The sequence below is a fragment of the Coenobita brevimanus genome, chromosome 94 (assembly GCF_032717465.1).
Source record: "Coenobita brevimanus isolate Jiangsu-jjx chromosome 94, ASM3271746v2, whole genome shotgun sequence".
NCBI lineage: Eukaryota > Metazoa > Arthropoda > Malacostraca > Decapoda > Coenobitidae > Coenobita > Coenobita brevimanus.
Genome location: NC_137047.1, coordinates 1347063 through 1369813, shown reverse-complemented (window position 1 = coordinate 1369813; position 22751 = coordinate 1347063). Strand labels below are relative to the sequence as shown.

The following is a 22751-nucleotide window of genomic DNA, read 5'->3' as shown; positions in this document are numbered from 1 at the left end:
GAATACTGCTAAAACAAAGTACAACAGGGAGACTCATTCCAACCTCATAACTCAGCTCATCAAATTTCACGCAACCACGACTTGGTATTCAAATTGTGAGAGGCCCATTCCCCTCAGGTGAAAATAAATCGACCACAGTTACCCCACTGACTCAGAGTAATATGGATTCATTCACACACCGATCCTGCACAGTGGCTGGAGTGTGTAAGATGACCGCTATTTGCTTACCCTTATCTTCACCTTCACCATCACCCTCGCTCTGATTGCCTCCTTGTGCTCCTGCGGATTTACCGGCACCAGGGCAGACAGATTACACCTTCAGAAAACAACAGCTAATCGGGGAGATGGGTTAGGGTGAAATGAAGAACAGCCTTTATGAGAATGTACCTTAAGGCTTTACTGTCATGTCTGTGCTAAAGAGAAAGAAGAAGTAAGCACGCATCACTCATATACCTTGCTACAGTAAAGACGGCTCGGATTCCGAAAAAGTTTAAATTCGTACGTTATCACAATGCTCAAGGTGGGTTATTTTACCACAGAACCTCATTAACATTCCTCGCAATGTAGTGTGCATCTATAGCGTCCCTTTAAGTTTGTCGTCGATTCATAGCATTTGAGATGGTGTGATCATTGTGATCATGTGGAGAGAATGGAAAATAAAAATAGGAGTGTTCGGTATGTGACTGAAGTAAAAGGGAAAGGGAGACTGATATGGAAGGTGGGGATGGAATTGAGGGGTATATAAAAGAGGAAAAGTTTGAGCTGAAGGGAGGGCAGATGGCAGAGAACAAGATGACATGAAAGCAACTCGTCAGGTGCCATCCCTTACGGGAATAAACGTCTGACGGTCTGGTGATAGATTAATAGGCAGAGGGCATGTCGTGTCTTTAGGGTCCATACACACTTCAGTCATGTTCTGCAGCCCACAGAATAATAGTTTCGTTTAAAAGCTAGGAGTCTGATGAAAATGACAATATTTTAAAGGAATCCCTGATGATTCCCGTTTTCTGTACAATAACTTGGTATGCGTTTTCTACTAGTCTTAGAACTGTTTCTTTTTTTAAGACGACGGTGAAGTTGAATTGCTTATTGATTTAACATATCAATATACCTAATATTTCTATTAATGTTAAAACTACATTCAAAAGTTTCATAAGCACATATACAAGCAAGTGCTGTCGGCCGATATTCTTTTAATATTGCTTCGCGAATAATACTTCTTTCAAAAATGATCTTCTGATATATCAAAACAAGAAGTTAACAACACTCTACTTCCGATTCAAACAATTAGAGTACTACTGGTTTCAGATTACAATTTGATAGTATAGGAACCTTTATTGAATCTAAGATTACTGTCTTTTGTCTTTTCGGACCCGATTCTGTCAAAACATTATGGCGTCTATAATGTTGCTGGAAGTCGTTTCTCTATGAAAGCTGAAAGTGACCCAAAAGGATCTAGGGCAGCTGGGCCAGGGAATGAGCGATCCTGTAGAGAAGATGCTCAATCAGGCAGCTTTAGAAGCACTTTATTCCGCAACATACGTCGACAATTTCCTAGGTAAAGTAATCGAAAATTGTTGTGTGTGACAGGAGTCGTCCATTCCCAAGTTATCTTTGATGTTGCGTTTAAATCAGTTCACTGTACCCGCAATTGTAATTACTGAAGTTTCAGAGTCTTGTTAATATAATCAGTGTTGGTAATTAAGGCAAAGATTAGTATTAGTGTAAAGAACGGATACTTGCTAACTGAACTTGGCTTTACCACATTGAAGCAAAATTAGAGGACTTGTAATTACTTAGCTTTGCGTTACCGTTCTCTAAAGCCAGAGATTGAAGAATTAAGTTAATTTTCACCCAGTCTGTGTAAAGTAAATCATTGATGAAAACACTTGGTTAGGTTGGCAGGATGAATGAAACAGCCAGGGTTGAGTTTTAGTAGGAAGTAAACAGCTGTCCCGTACAATATGGTAGAGCATTGAATGTAGTTAGTTCTGTGAAATTTATTGTGCCAGGTTGATGTTATTGCCATTTTGTCCTCACTTCGTATTACTTGGCCAGTTTTCAAGTAGTCAAATGTTCTGGTAGTAGTGATGGCCACATTGCTTACAATGCTACATAGGGCATGCATCACATGGGTGCCCATGTACACTCCTCCCTTATTTATCAGTTTGCCCATTGGAGGGGTTACCAGCACACGGTGTTTCATGAAAGTGGCTGATCAGTTAAACAGGTCTTAGTATGGCTACTAAGTGAACTTACATTCAAAGGAATTTAGACAGCTTTAAGCATAAACAAGACATACTGTACATTTAAACTACACTGTGGTTTCATGCAAACATACTGTTTCCTGTGTACAGTGATGAATAAAAGTAATACTTGTACTAAAATTTGTTACTGTTAAAGACAGTACAGCTTAAAAGTGATTGGTCACATTGGGGAAGCATAGCTGGAGCAATGCAGCATATCGTAAAATGCATGGTACCGGTATCTAAAAGGGCTGGAGTGGTAGGCAGGAATTCCTCTTTGTACTGGCAGTGATATGGTATCCCCCATGTCCAGCACTGGTATTGAAAGGAGCCATATATCTCCCATAGCATTATTTTGACCTAAGGATTATTTTTTCCTCTGATTAATGTTCCCAGTGATACAGAGTTACCAAGTACATTCTGGAATTCCCTGCCCTATGTATGGTATATGTGAAAAATTGGCAGAGATGATGTACAATAGTTTATAAGTGAAATATTGTAAACTGTTGAAGTAAGCTGTAAGATGTTTACAGTGTGTGATACTGTAATTTAAAACATTGTATCATATTCCAGACACAGTGGAGAACCTTCCAGATGAAGTTCAGAGAGAAATTTCCAGCATGAGGGAGTTGGATGTTCGATATCAAGGTAATACATTATATATTGTAGTTTAAGTTCTTGGGAAATGTGATGAGTAAAGATGAAAGTTTAGAGGGTGAGGTGCTTGAAAGGGTACAACAGGGAAGAAAGGTTACTGGTTCTTTGAAAGGATCAGGGAAGTGAGCATGGAAGTAAAAAGTCGCTGCGTGACAGCATTGTGATACCAACTCTTATGTATGAAAGTGAAGCTTGGACCTTGTTGGAAGGACACAAGTTATTTGAGAGGAGCATGTGGAGAGAGATTGACAAAGGAGGAAGTGAAGGAGCGTCGTGGTGTGGATGTGATAGAAAGCGTTAGGAGAAATGCATTGAGGTGGTTTTGGCCATGTGGAGAGGATGGAGAGCGAGAGACTAATGAGGAGAGTATATGTGAGTGAGGTGGAGAGGGTGGTTGAGGATGAGATGGAGGGATGGAATGGAGAGGTATATGAGAGAGGGGTGTGTGCTGGGAGCAAGGCAGTGAAATGGCATTGGACAGGGCGACATGGAGGTGATTTATTTGTGGCCACCCCTTACGGGATTGAGACATCTGACAGTAGATAGATAGATAGAGATCTCGTATAATGTAGCTACATCGTAGACTGATGCAGTAATCTTTCGTCTTGGTGATTCTCTTTGCTCCTCAAAATTAAACAGTGGTCAGTCATATAAATCGTATTTATGATTAAGTGACCAAGGCCAACACATACAAGAATGTTGGAGCTATTATAAATTAAACAATATGTAAATACTAATTTTTCCCAGTTTAATATATATGAGAGAGGGGGGTGTGTGTTGGGAGCAGGGCAGTGAAATGGCGGGGGACAGGGCGACGTGGAGGCGATTTGTTTGTGGCCACTCCGAACGAGATTGAGGCGTCTGGCAATAGATAGATAGATGGATGGATTAATGCACAGTATTGTCTGTAGTATAATTTCCATCTTTTTACGGTTTATATACTCGCAATCAGTAAAGACAAGGTTTTCCTTAGTGGCACAATACAATTATTGAGTGTACAACATCACTACCATGACACTTCTAAATTTACTCTTGCTACCTTATGACAATACCTGTATCACTAAATTTAGGAGAGCCTTTTTAAACTGGAGTTTAGATACAGCCTTCACTAAACCCTCACGACCAGTAGGATTCCTAAGATGATTAACATTGCCAGACATTAGCAGAGATAAAAAATACCTAATCATAGTGAAGTACGTACAAGTATAGAGTACAGTGCCAGTGTACAGAATTAAATACAACTTTGGTAGTTTTGCTTATTTGTTTTTGAGGTACATTGTATAATGATATTTACTAATGACAAAAGTTTCCACACCACCAGCTCTTCTACAAGATATGGAGGGGCTTCGTGGGCAGCTTGAAGGTGAACTGGACTCCATATCATTGAAGAGAATAATGGTACAGATCCAGGACAAGCTCATATCCACGCAAGAAATTGGAGATGACAAGTTACAAATTGTACAGCACATACTTGATATTATTGAAAACAGGCAGAGGCAACTTGAACTGGACTGCAAAAACTTGGGTAATACTTGAATGTGTTCAGCTGTATTGTACGCTTGATACTCATAAAAGTTCTGGAAATAATATCAGTTTAATAATAGATACCACAACTAGGTCAGTAAATGTGATCTATCAATTACATTATTCTCATTCATAGACTTAATAATTATTCCTGATTACACATTTCCCTATGCTTCCCATTTACTCATTCAAAAGACCATTAGAATCTTATTGGCAGTTGCTAATGACGTTGCAGAATTATTAGCACACACAAAATAACTTCCAAATGAAAGTTAATTTTCATTCCACAAAAAATATTTATGTGCAAGTTATTTAGATAGTAAAGAATAACCAAGGATCATACTAAAAAATAACCTGTACTGTACAGGTAAAGCAGAGTTACTGGTGAATGGATGGTAAATAATGTTTTGAATAGTATCGTTTCTAAAGGCTCAAAAATGCTTGCATGAGTTGACTTTGGTTACCTAATGGTGGCTCTCCACACTGCCCAATCTCTGGCAGCCTCCCTATTCAGTCACTTATCCCTGAGATCACACTCTATGACTATGTCCCAGGTTTCTTTCAGCCCACCTCTCGCAGCCCTACTCCCAGTGTTCACACTTCTCACTTTCTGCACCCATTTTGTCATACTCCATCTTCTCCATATGCCCAAAGCATCTCAGTCTGCCCCTTCTCGTCATACCAATACACCCCAGTCTCGTCCTTCCTCTTAATTCTTCAGTCGTAAATCTATCCCCCCCCCCCCCCCGCTTAGGCCTTGCATTCAAGGACACATTGTACTGGGCATGAATTTTTATCCCGCATATTTTCAGACTTTGGCCAGGAGCCAGAGAAGCCAGACACAAGTAAGGAACCACAGCCAGAGCGTGTCAGCAAGCGGGCCCGACGCACCAGGAATGACCATGCTGCCAACCATAATGAAAACTCCAGTGATGCTCCCACTCCAGTTCACACAGAGAAGACCACCACAACCAAGGTGTTGCCTCAGATTTAGAAGTATTATGCCATTGCTATAATTATCACTGTCAGCAGTGTCATGATCAGTGAATGCATAAATGTCTGACTCCAATGGGCTTTCTTGATAGTTCACCTACTTCTTGCTTTTCTTTTCCTATTTCTTGATCATAACAACTCAATTTATATGGGGGATATAGAGTTACAGTCGTGTTAATTAAAGTAGCTTTGTGTTCAGTTTCTGAAGTAGACATCAATACACATTACTGTATATATTACCCCTTCCAGGGATCTACCCAGAAGAAAACAACAAAGAAGAAGAAACGCAAAACCAAAATTGAGAAGGAACGAGAAGACTCGCCTACTGAAATTCCAATTGATCCTGATGAACCAACCTATTGTTTGTGTGAACAGGTAATGTTGGAATTATTTACAGATGATATTTTATTTTCACTTCAGCAATGTGGAAACTTATTCATTTCTTGCTGTTAACAAACAGTGTTATTTAACTTATGGAAGACTTCCCAAGTGATGAGGTTGGAAATAATCTTCTTTAACCTCTTTGGTATGATGATTTTTTTTTTAAATTCTTGCTGCTGCCACATAATTTTATTTACATTATGAGTTAACACTGAGGATGAAATGTCTGGCATGGTATTGCTTAATACATTTGTTTTTTTATGTAGCTTATTTATATTATGATGTCTCTCCTTACCTAGCCTAATAAAAATTATGGCAAATTAGTTAAAGGTCATAGTTGCAGTGAAAGACTGATAGTTTATAACCCAAAGAGTCAAAGAAGTTTCTCCAGTTCATTGATAAAGTTGATAGTAGCCTCCATGAAATTCACTTATCATACTCTTAGTGAAGTGGCTTTTACCTGACCAACTTACGAACCAGCCTTTATGAAATTCTGAATGTTTTAATCAGTATATTTTAAAACGAAAACCTTTCCTGTTATCTTGCAGGTTTCCTATGGTGAGATGATTGGTTGTGACAACGATTTGTGTCCAATTGAATGGTTCCACTTCTCCTGTGTGGGACTGACGAATAAGCCCAAAGGTAAATGGTTCTGTCCCAAGTGCCGAGGAGATAAGCCCACAGTGATGAAGCCTCGTGCACAGTTCCTGAAGGAGCTGGAGAAGTACAACAAAGAGAAAGAAGAGAAATCATAAAGTACCCTCCCCCCTTTTTTTCCAACAGGGAAGAAAAATCAAAGCAAACCTACTTTGTATTCCCCCTTAGTAAAGGCAAAACCATACAGCACACCAATATTTTTTTTTTCCCCCTTCAAGAACAAGGAGTAGAAACGAGTTTAATCTGGTACTTTGTTGTCCTTTGGAAATGTGTATCACATTAATGATTACCCAGTATTTTTCTTGAAGAAACTGTCACCAAACTTATGGGCCTTGATTTAAAGAGGATTCGTGGCACCTCTTCCTTATCAGCCTTTTTTGGATATAGGACATTAATATTCTCTTCTACAATACTGATGCCTTGTACATGGGTAGTAAAGAGAAATAAATACCTTAAAAGAGAATACTGAGGTACTCTGTTCAGGATAAGCCAATAAGGAGGGGGCGCTAGTAAGCCTCGCAAGCTTTAGACAATATGACCTCTGATCTCTAGCTGCCTTTCCCTTGTCCAGGGATAAGGTGTGTGAATGTGTGGCTATGAAGGTATGAAACTGATCATTACTGCACTACTGCATGATGAAAAATTGACTCACTTTGGCATGACTGCTGTATTAAAAACTGCTTTGAGTTTTGTTAGCAAGTTTAGAATAGTATCATCATTGTCTTATGAAGGCATGTGACTTTTGGTTGAAAGAGATGTACAGTTTAGTCAATAGATTACAGGTACTGTACTCAGTACTTACAGACTTCAGAATTCATTAAGAAAATGACTAATGCACATATGTTCAGGTATAAAGCACATTCTTTGTGGATTTATCTCGTACCCAACATCTTTTCATATTGTATAGATAATCAGTACTTTCAGTCTGTTACTCTATTGTTTTCCTTTTCTGAACAAAGGTTACACACTTGGTACAGTATTGGTAAATATGTTGTTATTATATGTGCTTTCTCATATTATTTGTAGGTCATCCAGTATTAATATATCATAATGGCTTATTACTGTACCACTGCCTTATCTGAACAGCATTGGGAATCATATTTTAGCTCCATAATGAACTCCATGACAGCAACAATTTCTGAAGTTTATTCTTGCTATTTACACAATTTTCTTCAGTGTAGGAGAGACATTTCAATTAGTTTCATCAACCAATTCTCTGTTCGGTTATTCTGAGTTAGAATAAAATCACTGCTGGTAGCATGGTTAAAATGAAAGATACACCATTGTAGTGATGGAGTTTACCATCTTGGCCCCCTTGTTTTCCCTGTTGGGAATTATTTTTTCTCAAACATATGTCAAAGATTAGAGACTAATCATCACCCTAGTAAAATGGACAAATGTAATCCAAATCACCAGTGGTATCTTTTAATTTCTTATCTCATACAATCTTTGGCTTGTATCAGTTAGTTTTAGTTATCTCTTCAGAAAATAAGTGCAATTTACTTACAAAATGTAAAGTTTTTCTGCAGTCATGCATGTACACTTAATATTGGAAGGGAGTAATTTATATGATGTATGTTCAAAACCTGTCCTATATTTTTATCCCTGGAATAAAATTTTATTGTATTAATGTGTATATGTAGTTATGTACCTGATATTTTAAACAAAGCTATAAAAGCTACTGCACTGTATTTAAGCTAGGTTTACTTTTAAATATATAGTATGCACAGTATATTGTTTATTTCTAATAAATACTACACATTACATATGTGTATTAACATGTATACCCATACTAAGCTGTCAGCTGACCCTTTAACATTACTTTATGAATATTTACATTTGGGAACAAAATCATTCTATACAACAGAATGGTGAAGCCGGAATATACACACATGGAGTATACTGGGTTGCCTGAATGGTAATAATACAGTAGGCTGGAACAGTAGTAGAAATTTGTCAGTAGCTAAGGAAAAAGGTTTTCTACTATACAAAGGCTATCTAGAGAATAACAGTATGCCATGGAAATACATTTTTATCAGCCTAAAGTGATGTTTGGTGAAAAGAGATGAGCAAAACTGATATTTTGATTAATCACTGGGATGCTGTCACAGTAAAAGTATGATGATATACCAGTATTAGTACCAAACTACACAGCACACAATAATGCAAAAATATGCAATGTTGACAAATATATTTTAACCATCCTGTTTCCTCAATGGTTCACTTATTTTTATCACTTTCTTCACCTTGCACCTCTGCCTCTAGTAAAGCAGAAGCGATGCCTATTTTCTGCAGCTCCTCAATCAATTCGCCATTCTGGTGCATTTGCAGTAGAATGTCGCAACCCCCAACAAACTCCCCATCCATGAAGACCTGAGGTATTGTTGGCCACTCCGAGTACTCCTTGATACCTGTTTGCAGTGACAATCACAATAGTTTTTCATCATATCATCATCCCATCCCCTTTTTCCAACCAAAGGATGGGGTGAGGCAGGGTTCATAAAATGAAAACATGATAGATGGCAAGTCTATCAACATGCCCAATGAAATCAACCACACATCAATTCACTCACCATTTAAGCCCCAGCATACTTTTTCCTGATCATCATCACTGCTGCACCATATCAAAGCCCTGAATGATAAAATCATGGCCATAATCCCATTCCTAATCTCCACCTAAAGGATGGTGTTAGGTAGGATCCAGCCAAGCAACAGAAAGTGCAAAGGCAGAACTATCAAATGCTTGTCCATAGAAATGAATCATGTGTTAGTTTACCAATTTACAGTGAAGAATATATTAAATGAAAGCATGCTAAATGAGGACTTACTTTAGACAGATTACAGTAATTTTATAAACAAACACCGAGACTGAATGACCAACTGACGGTAACTGCCACTGAAAAACATTACATACCAGAACAATAAGGAAAAAAAAAAATCATGAGTTAAAATAACTACGGTGGTGACAAAAAAAAACTTTGATAAAAATACATCATCATCATCATCCAAGCCTACGTTACCTCATGAGAAGCGTAGGAGCCTGGGGCTAGGCAAGTTGGTCCTGACATTTAAGATAAGAGTGACCAGCTTCACTCATCCATGAATGGCATTACATGGGCAATAAACCCCAACGACCCCTTGGATATACTCGTAAACTTGCACCAGCTCAATCCAACTGGAGTGTCGTAATTACCCACTAAACCACCTGGTGCCAAAATCTGGTTATATGGTTACCACCCAGTGTAGTAAATGGTTTCCTTGTGTACAGGAAACCATTTGGCTTGTCACTCAGTGTACAGTCACCCACAGGCACAAGGAAGAAGAAGGAATGAAGGCAAGAAAGACAAAAGAGGGAATGTAAAGTCACCTGTAGGCAGAAGGATGGGGAAAGAATGAAGAAAAGAAAGACAGAAGAGGATGGAAGGAAAGAAGGACGGGGGAATGGAAAGGGCAGACACCTGAGAGCAGCACTATCTATATAAAGTCATCAGAAACCTATCTCTTGCCACAGTACAACCAATAAAAACTATGACCAATATTTAAAAAACACAAAGGAAACTGAACATAAGCTGTCACCACAAACCTTGTCGTATGCTCTCGTCGGCCAGAACATTGTGAGCATCGTACTCGACGCCATGCATGCGTAAGATCTGAACTACAGCATTGCTAAACCCACATCTTGGCATGTCTGGTGTTCCCTGAAACATATTTTTACAATCAGCACGAACATGGTACGCAGCATGGGAAGAATACCTGCAATATACAGTTTATATATACCGGTACAAGGAATTCAAATACACTGGCTGCTCTGAATACTGAATTAGCTACTTAACACTGATGCCAAAGCAGCACTCAAAGGACACACAAGGTAAAGAATTCCATATCAGAGTAAAATTTCATGGCAGTTATCTCTTCATCCCAAAGTGGTTTCTCCTATGATGAATTAAATCATCCGGCCATATAAAGCAATATTGCAGGTACTGTACTGTACATTTTGAAAAGAAATGTTCTTAACTTGTATGTGTCAACATTACTCACCTAACAGCTGCTTTCCAAGTTAGGGCTAGAGCAACATTTCAATTACCGTACTGTACGTTTCCTAACCCTAGAGACTTCTCTAACAACCTTAGCCCTGTTTTTCTTAGTCTATCGACAGGAATTTCAACTTCCAATGATCAAAATAAAAAATGTTTTTGGACTGAAGAAGTAAATAAGGATTCTCTAGCTTTTTCATCTTGAAAGTGTCTACTCTAGGCTGAAGAAAATGATTTGGCATTACTGTATACTGTACGGTATATATAAATGGGTTGAAGAATCAATAAAGCTCCTTGGGTAAAGCTGAGCTGAAAGAATATAATTCAAAAGGTAAAAATAACATTACAGAGGAGGAATAATTTTGTAGTAACCATGGTTAATTATGCAATACATTCATATAAAGTAAGAACTTCACTTAAATGTACAGAAGAGTATAAATTTAAGTGACCAATTATAATTTTGCTTCTGTTAAATGTAAAACTTGAGTCACTTCATCATTTCATTAACATTCTCAGCCTCCTATGACACACTCTCAGCTGGATAAAATCATATGGGATTATCTGGAAGTCAGAATATAAAAATTGGATTGTTTTAATTATGAGACAGTTAAAGGTGAAAGTAATTACCAGTATTTTCAACCTCCTTTGATGCACCTCGGCTGACAAAAGTCATCTGAGGTTAGCTGGACATGAGGAACGGCATTGCTCCAGTCATGGGGCGTTGACACTCTGGGATTGTCTGGCCAAGCATACCTATTAATCACACGTAAGCAACTGCTTCTGAGGGTCTGTCCAACATGTACAGCATGTAGGGATTCAGCACCCCCTTGTGTTTAACAGTGCTTCACCAGGAGTCTTTCCCACAGCGAGGGGCAAGGAAATATGAGGAGGTCTGGCTTTCAAGTGGATGCTGCAGCTGCTCCACCCGCAGTGAACAGCACCACCACGTGCAGGCCCCTCATGGTGCCGCAAGAGGGAGTAAGTACTCCACTTGGTCATAGGAAACACCTTCAGCTGTAACCATACATTATTCATCTGTCAATCCTCACTGTTATAGGATATCTGAAAAATTATCTCGTTAAGGAAAACTAACGCTCTTGATGACCCTTCAACTGTTGTCAGAATACAGGATAAGCCTAAAATGCATAGTAGTGATGAGGTAACAGGTACCTACCTTCATGAATATAACAACTTTGTTATTTTTCACAAGCTTATCGAAGTACTCTTTGCTGCCCACTTGTGCACAGTATCTCACTATACCAGAAGTAAGTATTCGCGATGGCCTTGCCAAACGAGTAACAGAAAACATGATTACACACTATTTATCTCCTGGACAGCCACTCTCATAACCAAAACAATGTAGTGGCTGCGTTCAGTGGCAGCTAAGAAGGATTCAGTCTTACATAAAAGTATTAAACGAATGAGATAACAGGCCTTAAAATTGTAAAAACTGGGAATGCCAATGTATTAACGTGTGTAGTAATAACTGATGCTTTAGAGCATGTTAATAAGTGTCTATATATACGGATTTTATCTGGATCTTTCAGTTTATCTGTACAACGCTGTCAATGTTCGATTCATTTTAGGTAATTTTACATAAACACGTGTGCCATAAATAATTTGTACAAGTGTTATGTTATGTATAAAAATGCAAAAATTCAATATAATCATACCGGTAACTGAAATACTGCCCATTAAAACTAAGCTCAACGATAGTACCCTTAAATACCATAATTCATTTCTCTTCGTGCGACGATACGAACACCGATCAGCTGATAGAAATGAAAACAAAACCTTGCATGGATGGAATTACGTATATCAACAGCTTCCGTTCGTAGATTTCAGAAAAATATATGCCTGTGGGTTTATATGGATCAGTCTCAAGGGAGATAAGAATCCGCATCCCATTCTTCTAATTCTGAGATGGGGGCACTGGCATCTGGCACTCTTGGGCCCTTGGCCATCAGTCGAGGTAGAGGGTTGGTCGGAGGTGTACGGTCAACGCTCTGGCAACTTTGCTTTAATACAGCGTGTGTATTTAGGAAAATCTTTGAAGTGCAAAAAGTTCAATGCTTATATAATGAAGAAGCTTTGGAGATGTACGGTACTGAATACTTCGGCTGTATATTTCATGGCATCTATTTTTGTATTTCAGTGTTAAGTAGAAACAGTACGTGTGTGAAAGCACATTACTAGCAACTGTGTAATACTGAAGCGCTACCTGATGTTCTCCCCACAAGAAAGCAGGTAATTTAATTGTTAAAGACCTTAAAAGAGTACGAAGTGGATGAACTCCTATGTGAGTGTGTGCATACAATCTAGTGAACTCCAGGTCCTACTAGCAGAATATTACAGTACTGACGTATTATTATTATTATTATTATTATTATTCCTGAGGGGAGATAGTGAATGAGACGATCCCTCAACGTACCCTCCTTGTCACGAGTGCCAGTTCCTTACCCTATGACATACAGGTCCGGTCTGATTGGGAGTAATAGCTTATGCCTCTGTATTAAGTGTTGTAAATTTCTCTGATATTGGTAGGTGACGCAGAAGGAAGGCTTCAGAGGAAATTCAATAAATTTTCAGTTACGGCGTCTGTAGTTAGCAGACAGAAGTATGCTGGGCAAGTTAAGGGCAAAGTGCGGACACCAGTAAAAACTAGTAACTAACAAATCTTTGTGAATACATCTCGGGAGAGTCTATAGATTTGTGAATATATTTTAACTGAAAATCAGGTAGGAACTCTTACCTGAACCACCCATTATGGATTCACTTAAATAGAGCAAAGGTGTTCAAAGGACAGCAACGCCAAGCCCGACCTATGACCTCTGCTGCACCAAGACCGAATAACATCCTCACATTCCCACACAATGTATGCGCCACGTTTGATTTAAAAAATAATAATAACAATAATCAAGCATTTGCCATATAACGCCGCGCCTTGAACTTTGGCTCGTGACGTTAATCTCTGATGGACCTGCATCAAAATCGAAGTTTCCTCCCAGACCTACTTAGTCTACAGAGACACGAATATCTTCAAAAAGTCTGATGAATACATACCATAGCGGAAAATTTGAACATCCGAAATAAGCACTAGGAGATGCAAGTTTTTCACTGTATTTCGCCAGTTGTAAGGTAACTTCAGATGGAATTGGGAAGATAGTGGTTTCTTTGACCGCACAATCACTCCAGCACAGTTTTCACAGGCACGTCTCGCTCTCACATCAAAAAAGCCTGTTACAACAGGAACTATGCATGACGAACTAGGTGGGGGCGGGTTACTTCTCCAATTACTAGACTGAGTGGTGTTCTTCGGCCTTATGGATTAGCAACCCTTCAGAACCCATCTCGTACTCGTGTTAGCCTAAGCTTGTGCAAACCGGCCGCTGCAGTATAGTACGGTACATACGGTACATAAATTGCTGTGGTCACCTAATAAAACATTCTCCTTATCAATTTATAGCTTGAATTTTTTAATGAACACTCTTCACTCTTAATATTGCCTTTACTCCATCACATAGACTGGAGTTCCGTATCCCTTGTGTATAGCCTATAGCCTGTACTGGCACTCCATTTTTTTCTTTCCCTGCTCCACTGTGTTCGGTGGTTACGTTAGTACAGTACACAGTGATCCTTTCTACACTCCTTGGTGATATTTCCACATAGCGGGTGCTTAATCAGCGAGACACAGACAAAAAGAATAACAGACAGAAAGACAGACTAAAAGAATAAGACAGGTAGGTAAAGAGACTGCAAAAATAGCAGACAGGTAAACAGAGAATAATGGGCTGAAAGAATAAAGGAGTGAAAGGCAAAGTGGGCTACGGAGCTACAATAGTGGTGATTTTTCCTACACTTTTTGGTGATATGTCCACATAACGGCTTTTTTTTTTTTTTTTTTAAACCTGAACCTTCCCGGCTTAATGACCGATGTTTACTAGGGGTTACAGAGGCTTGCTGATCACCACATCCCCATTCTTACGCCAGGTAAATGGGCTGGAAGAAGTGGACGGAAAAGCGGCATTATTTTTCTCGCAAGTTTTGTGTGTGTGTGTGTGTGTGTGTGTGTGTGTGTGTGTGTGTGTGTGTGTGTGTGTGAGGAAACTGCATTTAATTTCGGCTCTGACTCTTTCGTCTAGACAGTGAATTAAATGGACTGCAAACTTTTCGAGATACACTTTCGTTATAGAAATAAATATTCTTGTTCAAATAATTTCCGGTACTGTAACGTGGCTTGGTAAAATATACAGTAAGCTGACTTCTCTGTTCCACACGTGAGGGGTGGGAGCTGATCATGGTGTATTTTAAGGGAGGAAATACCCGGAGATCAGAGCAAATCCGTCGAGACAGGGGGGGCCAGTAGTGAGGAGGGAGAGGGGAGAACGCTGAGGGGAAGAGGAAATATGGAGGGGGAGAACGCTGAGGGGGAGGTTGGAGGAGAAAGAGGAAGTGTAGGGGTGTGGCTGTCTCCCGGAACCGATGGTACTCACTCCCTTCCTAAGCAGAAGAGAGTCGTTTGGAGTTGTCAGATTATACAGTAATAAAGACGACGTCCTCGCATTATAGGGATTAATAAAAATAGTTAAACCCGAGGATCCAGAGAGGTCCTTTCTAAGATAATCTTCGAAGGGTAATCAGAATAAAATTGGGACGGTGTTATGGCAGGCGCTGTGGGTTATTTAGAACACCGTAATATTATTGCCCAAGATACCGTACTTAACCCTCTTCAGTACGTGTTGCCTAATGAACGTACGACGACATTTTTGTAAAAAGTGCTATTACTGTACACTGATAAACTTTATTGTTTCTGCCTCTAGATCTCTCCTTAACCCCATTTATTGGTAAGAAATAAGTTTGGATGATAATGATTTTTACATGGTGTCTGTCGCGCGGTTCAGCAGGGTGGCGCCAAAAGCAGGGGCAAACGACCTCACTCACTGACATTAAAATATTATATAGATACATCATCACCGAGATAAATATAGCGCGTTTATTCTAACCTAACAAAGATCCCTACCCCTCTTGGCTCAGTTAACAGCCACGTGTAGTCAAACTGGAAAGATTATTTGACTAGTAACCAAGGAGACTTACTCTCACCCTATAACTATGAGTCCTTGAATATATATCAAGCAACCTGGACTTCGTATTAACCTAATGTTGTGAGAGTGACCCAAGGAGACTTACTCCCACCCTATGAGTCCTTGAATATATATCAAGCAACCTGGACTTCGAATTAACCTAATGTTGTGAGAGTGACCCAGCTTGTCAGGTAAAAACAAAGGGACTCTAGAGTGCCCGTCTGTGATTTCTTTGTTCCACCTGGCATGGCATCCCCCTAACCATAAACGCACCTTTGATTTCGCTGTCGCCTGATGACTGGATATAACTAGGGTGATTAACTGACGTTATGATGAGAGGGAAGCTTCACCACAACCTTCCTCTCAAGGATGCTTTACCTCTTCAGTACAATGACTCCTTGTGTGTGTGTGTGTGTGTGTGTGTGTGTGTGTGTGTGTGTGTGTGTGTGTGTGTGTGTGTGTGTGTGTCCTTCCATAAACAGATCTTCACTCTTAGTCCAAGAGAAGACACCAGAAGTTGAGTAAACCAGCAATGCAGCTACCAGAGACTTTTTGGCCCATAAAGGACACAAACCCACCCTATAGATGAAGGAAATCGTCTGAAAGCAACGACAATAAAATATCGTAGTTTAGATACCGTATGTAGTGTCGCCAGTGGGTTAATTAACAACGACAGGGAATTGATCGTAACTCTGTAAATCTCAGTCCAAAGGAGAGATACTTGGCCGGGATTCTGGTATGCGCCCCTTACCCCTCCAACATACACAACTAAACTCCTTCACTACGAGACGCCTCCCCTGAACTAAAGGACATTAATAAAAGAAAATTAATATAGGACATCACCGTACTAAGTCAACTTCCTAACAATCACGTCGTCTTTACTTATGTTCTCTAAGACGATTTTACTAAGTTTTGGAGACTGAATTGCATTGGGTACAGCCTTCAGTCCAGTGATTTTTAAAGTATACGACGGGAGGGGGGGGTGGCCTAAGTCTGGGGTCAAAAAAATGAAACAAAACAGGGCATTAACCTCTTACTGAATGGGGTCACTGCGCATTAGACCAGAGCAGACGTAGCCCATTTGTGGGGTGGGATTCTGGCGTGCGTCCTTTACCCCCTCCAAGATAGGCTTCACACCTTCCAAGATACCGGTACACAACTTCCAACATACACAACTTCAAAGATACACAGCTTGATGTGTAAATATTGACCCGCTAAATATACAAGCCCACAAGAATATTTTCAGTTACGAGATTCCTGGCTAAGAATAAAGTCTTTTGATGTTAGCTCAAATAAAATCCCAAATTGAGTTTAAATACACCAGCAAAGGTAAATCGGGGAGTTGTTGGCCCTTCATCAGCTGAATAAATCACAGCGTTTGTCAAAATAGTTTCTCAATTGGCAGTGTTGCTAGAGGGGAAAATATTTGCTGTAGTCTACGTGTACTGATATTAGAGGGAAGGGTTTATGACAAGGAAATATAGCTAATAATGGGAATGAAAATGACTTCCTTCTTGGACTGTTGTGATGAATAACAGTACTGCACAAGAGGCAGTGATAGCATTTCATAATATTAACTCCCAATACAGTGCCATCTCGAATATTTTATTCTGTTTACTGCCAGACGATTTATCATTTAGCTACGAAACACTTCTTCACTGACTACCAGTCTATATTTCAGCACGAAGAGTATATCAATCTCACTAGGCCTACCAATATTTCCCGATTATAAACTGAAAAAGGTCATAGATAACCCACGGAGACTTGGAGATTTCACTTCAGATAAAAGAACAGCAGAACAAAATAATAAGGTAATTTTGGACAGGGATATTAGTGGGATAGGACTATGTGGCTAACCAGACACATCTCACATTGAATAGTTAGTTCTTTTTAGTGTGTATAACCTACGGTATTTGTTTTCATCTAACGGAACTGGGAATTCCACACCTTGAATACTAAGTCTGGCTACATGAAATTATACCAGTCTTGGTTATTAGCTAGAATTGAATCTCCTTGGTTCCTAGTCAAAATCAACTCTCCCAACAACACATGACCATTAACTAAGCTGAGAGGCGTTAGAACTTTATGCCAGGCTAGAACAAACACACTAAAGTATCCGAGTACTGTATATGCAGAAGTGTGTGAGGAAGTCATGGGCTCGTATTCATGTAAGATCGGGAGGCTACCTAACACCTCTTCCTTAGCTATTTATTTTTGGATATGCCAGGCAATCTTTCTGTACGGTAGGCTACGTTATTTATGCAGAATATGGCGATACAGGAAGGATTTATGTAACACAGAAGAGGACTGTAATGTTATAATATGCAAAATAAATCGCTTGGGAAATGGTGTCAGTGAGCTTTCTTAACGGACATTCTGGTGTGTATTATTATAGTGTGTGTGTGTGTGTGTGTGTGTGTGTGTGTGTGTGTGTGTGTGTGTGTGTGTGTGTGTGTGTGTGTGAGGCAGGGCGTGATGCGTGAACCTGTGCTGGTTTATTTTTAGCTGGCGAGAAAGGACTGTCGCAGCCAACGTTCGGACACGACACAAAGACCAGTGCCACTCCGCTATCTCTCTCTCTCTCTCTCTAAAAAAAGAACTATGATCTGTCTTTGCATGAAAGGCAAGGAGAAGAGAGCGTACAATCTCCCCTTGTACGCTCTCCCCGCAAAAGGAAAGCAGCGATGGGACAGGGAATTGCTTTTAAATCTGTTCTTGAAAGTTACATCTTGCCCTCATCCCACTATCTCATATTTTTATCTCTGCCACACCATTTCCTTGAACCCTGTGGCTGCTATAATTTCGCTTCGGTGAACAATATAACTGAAAATCTGTCAAAATACGTCACGGGATTCAGAGGGTTCAAAGATTTCGTACTGAAGGGGTTAACAAAGAGGCTCCGGGCATAAAGGTTGATGATATGGATGTGTGATGATGATGAGCATCCACAGTTTGTAAACACTCAAGCTCATTTGGCAGGTTCATTCCAGGTGCCTCATTGGAGCATCCATGTGAGATAATAGTTGCATGTACACGGATACATGACGGTTATAAGCACGTATACCTAAATAGAGAGTAGCACGTACACTACAATATACAGTAGCACCCGGTATACACACCATAACTATAACTGGTATCTGGTCTCCATAGGCTACTGTACTGTACGGCACCAGCACGTACACGGACACACAAGTATACACACTTGCTCGCCAAAATACCGTACCGTACTTAACAAAGACCTTCTCTACCCAGTGAGGTCAATAGGGTCAAAATAACCTTTACATCACCGCATTCTTCTTGGCTGTTAAATACTGAAGCGTTACTCCAATATATTCTATTTGCTAACCAAGGGAAGACAGTCTTTTATTAGACTGTAATATTCCCACATCTGCCGGGATGTAGGTTATTCGCTACACATGGAAAGATGTTTTTTTCTTTTTCTTAGAATGTAGATCTTACACAAAATCTGCATTGGTATATATATATATATATATATATATATATATATATATATATATATATATATATATATATATATATATATATATATATATATATATATATATATATATATATATATATATATATATATATATATATATATATATATATATATATATATATATATATAAACTAATGGTTTCGTAATTCAGTCTTAGCCAGCCCTTGAAGATCAGAATAATCCGACTGCTGATGCTGATTTTGTTAGGTTAGTTTTGTTAAAATAAGGGATGTACAGGTTTGCAGGAAGTTACTGTAATAAATAAATAAATAAAAATCAACGGATATCCCAACCCACGTTTTGCTACACACACACACACACACACACACACACACACACACACACACACACACACACAGAGTAGGAATAAAGTAGGAACCCAGACTAGGAATAAAGTAGGAAGGGAAATATCTGGCTGTCGTCAAACTCGTCTGTGTATTGCCAAACGCCTAATCCAGAGTGCCACCAGCAAAAACATCTCCCAAGTTCCTCATTCCCGATCATTACTAACCCTCATGGCATTTATTCCTATCTCTGTCTCTCCACAGTCACACACAATCCCAGAGTTCATCCAGTCCTGACACCTCATAACAGCTGTCTATCATACCATACGCATAATCTGTTCACCCTCAAGAGCACAGCCTCACTCCAGCAACAGCCCTCTCTCTCATCTCGCTAAGTCTCGTAACTTGCGAGATGTGAGGCCTTGCAGCTGCTTCACGTTTTCATAAATATCATAACAAAAACGGGGGACTAGAGAGGGGCAGGGAGGGGGGAATGAGTTATCCTGAATTAGCGCTCCCTTACACTGCTATATACAGGCATGGTGGTGCTGAGAGAGAGAGAGAGAGAGAGAGAGAGAGAGAGAGAGAGAGAGAGAGAGAGAGAGAGAGAGAAGGGGAGGGGCTTGCATATTATCCAGGTTTGCTTTGTACAATAAGTATAACACGTATTGTACCGGTATAATTATGTATTAGGCTACGACACGTACCCTGTAGGGTTGATTATTGTCTTATATGTCTATTACGTCGAAGTTTTGTAGTGCAATTCTGTACAGCCATAATGACTTTACGTGCGTGCGTAGTAGCTATTACGTCTGTGCGAGGGGTGGCTGCGTACAGTAGGTGCGATGTGTGTGTGTGTGTGTGTGTGTGTGTGTGTGTGTGTGTGTGTGTGTGTGTGTGTGTGTGTGTGTGTGTGTGTGTGTGATGTACAGTATTAAAGTATGTAGCAGCGACATGCCTGTGTAATCTGTGAGTGCGTGTGCGTGTGTGGTGCGGCGTTGTGAGTGGTGTGTGACAAGGAGTGTGTCTGGCACACTATCATGTCACGGTGCCAAGCGGGAGTGTCAGCCTCAGGGAAGTATGTACAGGGGTGTCATGCAAGGCCATAATGTCATACTAGGCTATGTCATGAACACTACGGTATATATACAGGGGGTCATGTGAAGATTGATGTACTCTGGGGGGGGGGGTGTCATTGCAAGCCGCTATGTTATACTAAATAAAATGGATAACCTGAGAAGTATGTTCGGAGGTTTCATGGAAGGTTACGGTGTCATACTCTCACGCATACTATTTATACACTGTCAAGCAAAGTCCGTGTCATACACCGTCATGCATACTATACATAGCTACAGAGTGTCATGGGAAAAGTGCCAGAACATCGGGTTATATTTGGGTTTAATGAATGCTATAGTAACCTTGGTCTAATTCTGAACTGTTACTGAGTTACAGTTAAAATAGTTTTTCTTTTTCCCCCCCTCAGCCCAGATTTTCGTCCTTTTGCAAGCTTATTTCACATAGCACACTGGCAGAAAAAGACAGTGCTATCACTCTACATCTACCATTGCACTTCTTGGTGAATAGCATCATATTTTAGTGTTCGCTAATTTATTATTAAAACTTAGGGTTCAGAATGTAAGGAGAGCAATTTTGGCCAAGTTAACGAGAAATTATGAACCCTAATAACCTTACAGGCTATTTTTGCCCCATATGGCCATCAGTATTTGTTGGACACGTGTTGATAAAGCACTGATTACTCGAGATCATCACAAGAATAACCTCGTTTGGGATACTTTTAATATTACACACTGTAGCCTGTGGAAAATCAACCCTCTGTAGAAGGAATAATTTTTAGTCACTGTGCCTGTGAGGTTAGTGGAGACTGTTTCCAAATCCTTCTGCATAACAGACCACCCCCTAAGCTTAAAATAATAATAATAATAATAATAATAATAATAATAATAATAATAACAGCCTGACGTCGAAAAAAAGTCAAGAGAATGAGAGCAGAGTAACAGGTCTATTTCATCGTTCACTGCAGGACAATGTGAGTTTGTTTTTGTCTCATTGATAAAAATAAAAGTAGAGCGCAGCAGGGGTGACAGCTGAAGAAGGTCGTGATGTAGCACGTATGATATAGGTAATGTGTTGATATAATGTACCACAGAGATGAGAGATGAACAAAGGCGAGGTAGAAATGTAGGTAGTGTGCAGATATGTGTACGGTATAGGTTATGTAGCCTATACCGGTATGCAATGGTAGATGGAGTGTATATATCATAGATAATGCATAGGTGTAGATAATTTAGTCTTTGGATATACGTAATGCATAGGTATAGTTAGGTAATTTATATATACATATAGGCTAGGTATGTCTGTGGACAAATCATGTAGAAGAACTGTATAGATAGATGAAGATGCATAAAAATCTAGGTGTATGGGTGTATAAATCACATACTCGTACATATAGCCTACAGATGCATAAAATAATAGTATGACCGTGTATAAATACAGGCTAGTTGAGTATTGTAACAGTAATAGTCGGTAAAAGTGGTGAAGATGGTGTAATGATGTGAAGCAAAGCCCAGCGGTACTGTATGGAGGTAGTGATAGTGCAGGCCAAATGGAAGTACTTATGGTAGTGGTGGCGATATAATGATGTGCTGGAAAGGTCAGGTAGTGTACTGTAATGGTGGTAGAGGGGGTCAAACGGAGGCACTTAAGTGGTAAAGGTTGAGGAACCAGGCCAAGTGGGTGCAACTAAGCCCCCCTCCCCCTTCCTCTTAAACAAACCAGGGAGCCTGATTCATGCCACCTAATATTAGACACTCCTCTGTACCTCATCCATCTGTCAGCCTGCCCAGCCTTGCTGCCTCACCTTTGTGCCTCGCCTTCCCTGCGTTTTTTCCTGCTTGCTTCATTTTTCCATCCATCGCCAGCCTTACCCCATCTTCCCTGCCTTGCTTTCATGCCTTCCCCCTTGCCTCACCTTTGTATTTGTTTCCCTGGCTGCCTCATTTTCATCCCTCCCTTCCTGTCACACCTCCCTGACTTACCACTATGTCATACGTTCCTTTTCTTCCCTTGCCTTACTTCTCATCTTACCTTCATGTCTCACCTTCCTGCCCGTCTCACCTTCATCCCTGCCTATCTGCCTCATACTTGAGCCTCACTTTCCTAGCCTTGCCGTTTCTCCTGCCTCATCATTCCTGCCATATCTTCCGACATCTCTTCCTGCCACACTGTTCCTGTCGCATCATCTTTTACTCTGCCTTATCTGCCTCTGCTTCACAATCCTTGCCTTGCTTAAGCTACCTTCCTTCCTACCTCTCTACCCCTACCCTTCCTAGCTTTCCTCCCCGCTTCACCTCCCTCCGTGGCGCCCATCTCCC

At 40.0% G+C, this 22751-nt stretch overlaps 2 protein-coding genes and 1 long non-coding RNA gene across 3 annotated transcripts in view; 2 read left to right on the top strand and 1 right to left on the bottom strand.

The window, feature by feature from the left end:
* Positions 1–1432: 1432 nt before the first annotated feature.
* On the top strand, positions 1433–8037 carry LOC145412787 (inhibitor of growth protein 2-like). Its single transcript, XM_080282567.1, has 6 exons — positions 1433–1558; positions 2820–2894; positions 4225–4428; positions 5240–5403; positions 5670–5795; positions 6350–8037. The coding sequence occupies exons 1-6, from the start codon at positions 1477–1479 to the stop codon at positions 6554–6556; spliced, it is 858 nt and encodes a 285-aa protein (XP_080138693.1). The 5' UTR covers positions 1433–1476; the 3' UTR covers positions 6557–8037.
* Positions 8038–8179: 142 nt separating this feature from the next.
* Positions 8180–11861, bottom strand: Grx5 (Glutaredoxin 5). Its single transcript, XM_080282568.1, has 3 exons — positions 11667–11861; positions 10042–10156; positions 8180–8869 (listed from the first exon to the last, which is right to left on the bottom strand). Exons 1-3 carry the CDS (start codon positions 11799–11801, stop codon positions 8679–8681), a joined length of 441 nt encoding a protein of 146 aa, XP_080138694.1. The 5' UTR covers positions 11802–11861; the 3' UTR covers positions 8180–8678.
* Positions 11862–12471: 610 nt separating this feature from the next.
* LOC145412837 (uncharacterized) overlaps positions 12472–22751 on the top strand; it is a 23759-nt gene continuing 13479 nt past the window's right edge. Inside the window, exons 1-2 of the long non-coding RNA XR_013899646.1 lie at positions 12472–12522; positions 12648–12739. This is a non-coding gene — a long non-coding RNA (uncharacterized LOC145412837). The remainder of the gene's footprint in view (positions 12523–12647; positions 12740–22751) is intronic.